Source organism: Mercenaria mercenaria, chromosome 3 (genome assembly GCF_021730395.1).
Source record: "Mercenaria mercenaria strain notata chromosome 3, MADL_Memer_1, whole genome shotgun sequence".
NCBI classification, from domain to species: domain Eukaryota; kingdom Metazoa; phylum Mollusca; class Bivalvia; order Venerida; family Veneridae; genus Mercenaria; species Mercenaria mercenaria.
In genome coordinates, this window is record NC_069363.1 from 5546889 (window position 1) to 5553572 (window position 6684).

At 36.7% G+C, this 6684-nt stretch overlaps 1 protein-coding gene across 1 annotated transcript; it reads right to left on the reverse strand.

Annotated features, from left to right (window-relative positions):
- Nucleotides 1–283: 283 nt before the first annotated feature.
- Nucleotides 284–6415, reverse strand: LOC123523682 (uncharacterized). The gene is made up of 3 exons (XM_045301332.2): nucleotides 6148–6415; nucleotides 5210–5350; nucleotides 284–1078 (listed from the first exon to the last, which is right to left on the reverse strand). Exons 1-3 carry the CDS (start codon nucleotides 6347–6349, stop codon nucleotides 906–908), a joined length of 516 nt encoding a protein of 171 aa, XP_045157267.1. The 5' UTR covers nucleotides 6350–6415; the 3' UTR covers nucleotides 284–905.
- Nucleotides 6416–6684: the final 269 nt, after the last annotated feature.

The following is a 6684-nucleotide window of genomic DNA, read 5'->3' on the forward strand; positions in this document are numbered from 1 at the left end:
GATTTCATCATCGTGTCATCGCGTTTTCACCATCGTACCATCGTTGTTTCATCATCGTGCCATCGCGCCATCGCATTTTCGTCCTCGTACCATCGTGCATCGCGGTTTAGTATTAAATAAAAAGTCACGATTGTCCAAACGGAACACCATAATACACCCGTAGCTAAGTATGTCAAAAAGTTTCATACAAAAGTATTAAACAATGAAAATGGTACGGAAGTTGCACTGAAAATTTCAGAACATCCCTGATACAACTTGATTTACGTATGAGCATGTATGTACGTACAGCAAAAAAAATCACACACACACACACACACACACACACACACACACACACCAATCACCCGAAACTACAAGGGCATGAGAAAATCGAGTTTTCCAGGGTTTCGAGTGATCCAAACATACGGTATGTATGAAAAACAATACGAGTCTGTGTACAAGGGTCGTGCAAACGGTCCTGTCATTGAGTTCGGATTTCTTAAATGCTACGTATTTTCAAAATTATTTTATTACAAACGTTCAAAGTATTCCCCTTTTACCGAAACTTATCATTTATAATATAGCTATGAAATGTCAAGTTAATTGCTCGGTGTAATATATGACTGCATGTATTTGAAAAACAGTTTGCACGAAATAAACTGATACTGTTAGCTATTGAAGCGTTTAAAAATACCTGGGATAAAACTACGGAAGCTTATTAGCGACAGAATTTTCTGCAGGAACCTCATAAATGCGCTTGAATCAGTCATGGTGCTCAAACCATCGATGCTCAAACAAGCGGTATATCGCTATTTATTTAATGGTAGACAAAATGATGTTTTAACAAAAATATCAAAAATGTAATAAATTATGTGCACGGTATTTAGACAATTCTTGAGTTGTGACTCCGGTGCGCTACTCCTGCATCATTGTACCCCCCTCTGTCTCTTGTCACACAATAGCAAAACGCTGACTATGCACAGATCTATCATGGAGGCAAAGGACAGCCAGTACGAGTATCCTATATGAACAGCCAATCCAGACAAGTCACTTAACGCCTTAATGACAAAAATCGTTATTCCTATCCCAATAAAGGAACCTGAAAAAGAAACATTAGCTGTTGTTTACTCTAGTGGAATTAAACTAAACGACTGTGTGTCTGCAAACAAACGTCTTGGTACGTGTAAAACCCTTCTGTTGTATGATCTACTGCATTACATTATCAAACGTTGGCGCGCAATGATTCATGAAAAATGTTTGGAGTGTTGTAAAAAATCCTTAATTATTGTTTTAGAATTTCTTATAATAATATTTAGGAACGGTATCAATTAGTCACACAGCCTCATACATTTATATTCGCAGTTTATGTTTCTCTTTTCATCAGTACTAATAGCCTCTCAGAACGCACATAACAGTGTTAAAGATAAGTTTTTGCTTGTTTGTTTTGGGTTGTAACGGCGGACAGATAACCTAATCAGTGTTCCTGGATTCTGTACCAGTACACATAACACCTGTTCTCTGCAAATAACTGCCAACCTCCCCACATGAATCAGAGGTGAAAGACGAATAATTTCAGACACAACGGTTTTTATCCAGTCGTCACGGAGAACACGCCTCGCCCGAAGATCGTACTTACGACCCGAGATCCGTTTGATTTGTGCTCTTCCTACTGAGCTAAGCGGGTTTAATAAAAGTATTTGTTTCAAAGAATCATTTGCAATTGGGTTTTTGTTCAATTATTATAATATAAATACAGGTTCTTAACAAGCGATTAACGTCATTATATTTCTATGGCTGGCTGATGAAATTAAAAAGATATAATACGGTTATTATAACAGTTCGATAGTTGTAGCTCGATCTGGGATGCTGTATTCGGCTCCAGATACACGGTGTATACCCATATCGGATCCCTCTCTGTGGAAAATGAGAAAACGGATCCCTCTTTGTTCGCGCACAGGACACTCTCTGTGCTGAATTATGAACTCCAACGTCAGTCAGCTCGGAAAATCAAATTTTTCGTCCTAAACACATTTTTGTGCATAAAAACATATGGCCCACGGAATGACGTAGCTGTATACCATTGCTTTTTTATCGTTACATTTGTTTTATCAGTTTACACAAGTCCAAACGAAGATGTAAAGTAGACGGAGGGTACTGGCTTGGTTGAACATTGTGCGATGTTTATGAAACTTAAATACAATTTTCTTAAATATAGCAAATATCTGGTACCTTAGATGTGAAGTCATCATGTTTCCTTATAAACGCCCTACTTTCGATTTCGTTGATGCACGGGATCCCTCTCAGTCGGTGCAATTTTGCCTCACAGGATCCCTCTTGACTCTCTGCACCCGGCACGGGAACCTTCTTCGACAAATTTTCTATTGGCACCGGCACCCTCAACTTCAGTGTTAAAATTTTGAGATGGTATTCTTATTGAAAACAACACCTGTTTCTAAGGGTATAGGTCATGGTGTTTTAACTTCCCTAATATGCTTTAAAATTGAAAATAAATCACAATTTTATAGTGGCATATTTCTGCACACGATAACCAGATAAGTTTCGCGGAAATATATCGAGATTTCATGAAAAACAGAAAAAAATTCGCGAAAACATAAAAGCTTTGCACGAAAAGAACTGCAAATATTAAATGGAAAAAGATTGCGTTAGTGCCCACTACTGAGTAGGGAAACCAGATAAGTTTCACGAAAATGGACTAAACTTTCATGAAAAACGGTAAAGTTTTCGTGAAAATAAAATGTTTTCGCGAAAATGATATATTTTACTTTCACGAAAACTTACCGTTTTTCATTAATATTTGGTTGATTTTCGCGAAACTTATCTGGTTTTCTTATGCAGAAGTGGGCACTAACACAAATTTATTCACTTAATATTTGCAGTTCCTTCCGAGAAAAGCTTTTATGTTTTCGCGGAAAGCTTATATGTTTTCGCGAAATTCTTTATGTTTTTCTTGAAAACTCGATACATTTTCGCAAAACTTATCTGGTTATCGTATGCAGAAATATGCCACCATACAATTTCACATTTATTTTATTATCAAATTTACTTATACCTACGGAAGAGCAATAGTGCCAGGTGTATGCCATTTATTAACTCGAAATTTCTAGTTACTAACTCGAAAATTATCTCGATATTTCGAGTTATTAAGTCGAAATTTCGAGTTACTATATTGAGATTTCGAGTTACTAAGTCAAAATTTCGAGTTACTATCTCGAAAGTTCGAATTATTTATCTTGAAATTTCGAGTCACGAACTACAATTGTTTACGTTGATGTATAGGTCCTGGCCAAGATAAGGTACCTTGTGTAGTCATTGGGTTGCCCTACAGGGTCATATGGCAGCGTTTGCTTACAGAAAATATCTCTATTTAAACAATGTTTCTTTATTTATTGATTTTGTTGGGTGTACATAAAGTCGCACCGACACAGGCGACTTCTCAGCTTTTGGAGGAAGACCTCAGGTGCCTAAACCATGCTTAAGTCTGGAAGGTTTCCGACCTAGTTTGAGCCCATATGTCAATGAAGTATAGACATACCTAAATGAAAGTGTCATTATGAGTCCAACCAAGGTTGGGTACCTTGACAGACCTTAATTTTGAGAAGAGGTCATCGAAGTGACCGGGAAGTATTCAAACTTAGAATGTTTCACTATTTTGACCATGTCTGGAAGGTTTTCGACCTAGTTCGAGCCCCTAACACATGTATATATTATACATGTAAATGAGGGTATATATCCTGGATACAGTTTGAAATCTGGAGTAGCTTTAGATGCTATAGTAGGTCATGCATTGATGTATTGTAGTATATGCTCAAGTCCCTACAAGTTTGGTACAATATGTGGATGTGTATAGATGATTCCATTTTGAAGCGTCAAAAGTCGTCCATTACATTTTTGGCCTTTGACTGACGGACGGACGTTCAAATTTTGCTGATAAAAGGGCTAGATAGTAACTTGAAATTTCGAGTTAATAAAAAAACGCACCTGGCACTAATACTCTTCCGTAGATATATATCTTTTAAACGCGAATTTGTATAATTTGATTTGATACAAAAAGAGGGGCCATTCATGCATAACTAGTCTGAAAAGGTTCAGCGACACATCTGTACTTATCATAACAAACCCCCGTCCGCCCGGGCACACAAGTCTGTACCGAAAACATCGGGCGATATATGACCATTTTGTGTCGATTCGCCGTAAAAACCAACTCACATACATTGACGCCTGACTTTCATATCGGATGCGTGGCATTAACTTTTTTTATTTAGTTCAGTAATGTCAATCTTATTCAGACTATTGAAAAAAATATAGTGCAGTTACATTACATTGTATGCGTATGTAGTAAAAAGGTTATCTTTGCACCGATAAATATGCACTCGATCGTTCTTTAGCGGAAGAATATTGCGCTCCTATGGCCGTACTATCTATTTCCGCTGCAAAACTTGTGCATAGCTAATAAACTATAATTACTGTTTTGCTTTTAAATACGAACACCATTTCATAACTCTAACATTGAAGGTAACTGAGAGGGCACCTGTGCCGATAGAAAAATAATTGTGTCTGAGAGGGTTCCCGTAACGTGTGTGTATCTAGAGAGTCAAGAGGGATCCTGTGAGGCAAAACTGAGCCGACTGAGAGGGATCCTGTGCATTAACGAAATCGAAAGTAGAGCGTTTTTAAGGAAATATGATGAAAATATCCACATATTGTGTATTTACAAATAAGATAGGATCAACGGCTTCACATCTAAGGTACTAGATATTTGCTATATTCAACAAAAGTCGTATATTAGTTTTATAAACATCGCACGATGTTCATCCAAGCCAGTACCTCCGGCTATATGCCATCTTCGTTTGGACTTGTGTCAACTGATAAGACAAATGTAACAATAAAAAAGCCATGGTATATAGCTACGCCATTCCGTGGGCCATATGTTTTTATGCATACAAATGTGTTTAGGACGAAAAATTTGATTTTCCAAGCTGACTTGACGTTGGAGTTCATTGTTCAGCACAGAGAGTGTCCTGTGCGCGCAAAGAGAGGGATCCGTTTCTCATTTTCTACAGAGAGGGATCCGATATGGGTATACACCGTGAGATACGAAATACGAAATTTAAACGATACAAAGAATACGACTATTTCATATTTAATTGTGAAACACAGGCCGCCTTTTATACAAAATTTATATAGGTATATAATAAAATATGTTACTTACCCCCGATACTACTTATGCCTCTATTCGCTTTTACAAGTCCGCTGCTATCTACTGACAGTAAAAGCGCAATTGAAATTAGTAGTGAAATTACTATACAGGCTAGGCCTAGTGTCCCCAGTACTTGAACAACGATAAACCAACCTGGAAATATATGCAGATACTTTTTTTTTTCAGATAAATCGCCTTATGACTACATTTTAAAAGTGCTTTCGGTTATTCAATACGCGCCATATAATTCTGATATAAATTATTCTAGCCATCTCGCGATGGCACGGTGACAACGTCCATAAACAACAACATATCTGGGCCCACTTTTTGAAAACTTTAACGGGCGATTAAGCTAACGGTCAATTAACTTTTAGAGTTATATTTGGACATTTTAGAAAACCTAAAAAAAAACAAAAAACGTATGAGTTAATGATTATAAACACTGAAATGTCTTTACAGTAAAATTATAACGTCGTACTAGTGTTTCCCACCAAGACTAGTATTTTGAATCAAAATTTAACAGGCAGTTAAAGTTTCGAACAACTGGGCCCGCTCAACATTCGGTGACACCACAACGTTTCGGATATAATGCTGATTAATATGATCATCGAAAAAGGATCAGTGTATATCATAGATGGAAGAAAGATTATATTTGTGTGACATCATTACTCTTTTAAACCTTAAATTCACAGAGCTTTAAAAAGTTGTAAAAGGAGATAATTACGTATTTGACATTTTCTTCAAAAATACAGTTGTCCCGAATATCATGGTTTTATGTGTAAAACTATAAAAGCATATAGTAAATATATAACCATACTATCTGCAAAGACGCTAGAAAATGATCGTGTGTTATAAGCACGCACTGTATGTCAGTTTTACATCCCACAACTAAAGCTTTCTTCTTTTGCATTCACGTTTTTGGTTTTCTAAGTAATTTGAAAGAGACTAACCTTGACCTTTAAATGCACTTTCTTCACATACAGCTACGCCTAGCAAATCCATACATGACTGCCACAAACCAGTCCGATGACCTATGGCCCCTTCGTATGAGAGTATTATCCAGTTCGGTGTAGAAAATCCGACAGCGTGCAAAATGACAGCTACTAAAGTCAGAATCAGTGCAATTTTGAAATACACAGACGATTTCGCCATTTTGTTTTCATGCTTAACAGGTAGAGAAACGCCTGGCTTTATCCCAGGTAAACGTTTGTTTTTGAAGCACGATTACTGTTTCTATTACGATAACATCTGCCATGAATATAAAACACGGGTACAGAAATAGAATAATTATCGTACGGTGTCAGGTTGTAGTTATGGTGATAAATTTGACATGGTGTAGTGATATTACAAATTTCGCAGGGAAGGACATTAAAACCTTGATTTCTGTATTTCTGGTTGTTTTATTTCACCATTGAATTTTTTTTCTTTACAATTTTGACCGCGGAATAAAGTGTAAATTAAGTTCAAACACACAATATAGCCAAGTT

Excerpts from the sequence above, each read along its gene's own strand:
- LOC123523682 (XM_045301332.2), bottom strand. The coding sequence starts at position 6,349 with ATGGCGAAATCGTCTGTGTATTTCAAAATTGCACTGATTCTGACTTTA. Across the intron at positions 5,351-6,147 it reads AAGTGCATTTAAAGGTCAAG|GTTGGTTTATCGTTGTTCAA; the intron begins GTTAGTCTCTTT and ends ATATATTTCCAG. Across the intron at positions 1,079-5,209 it reads AGGCATAAGTAGTATCGGGG|GTTCCTTTATTGGGATAGGA; the intron begins GTAAGTAACATA and ends TTTCTTTTTCAG.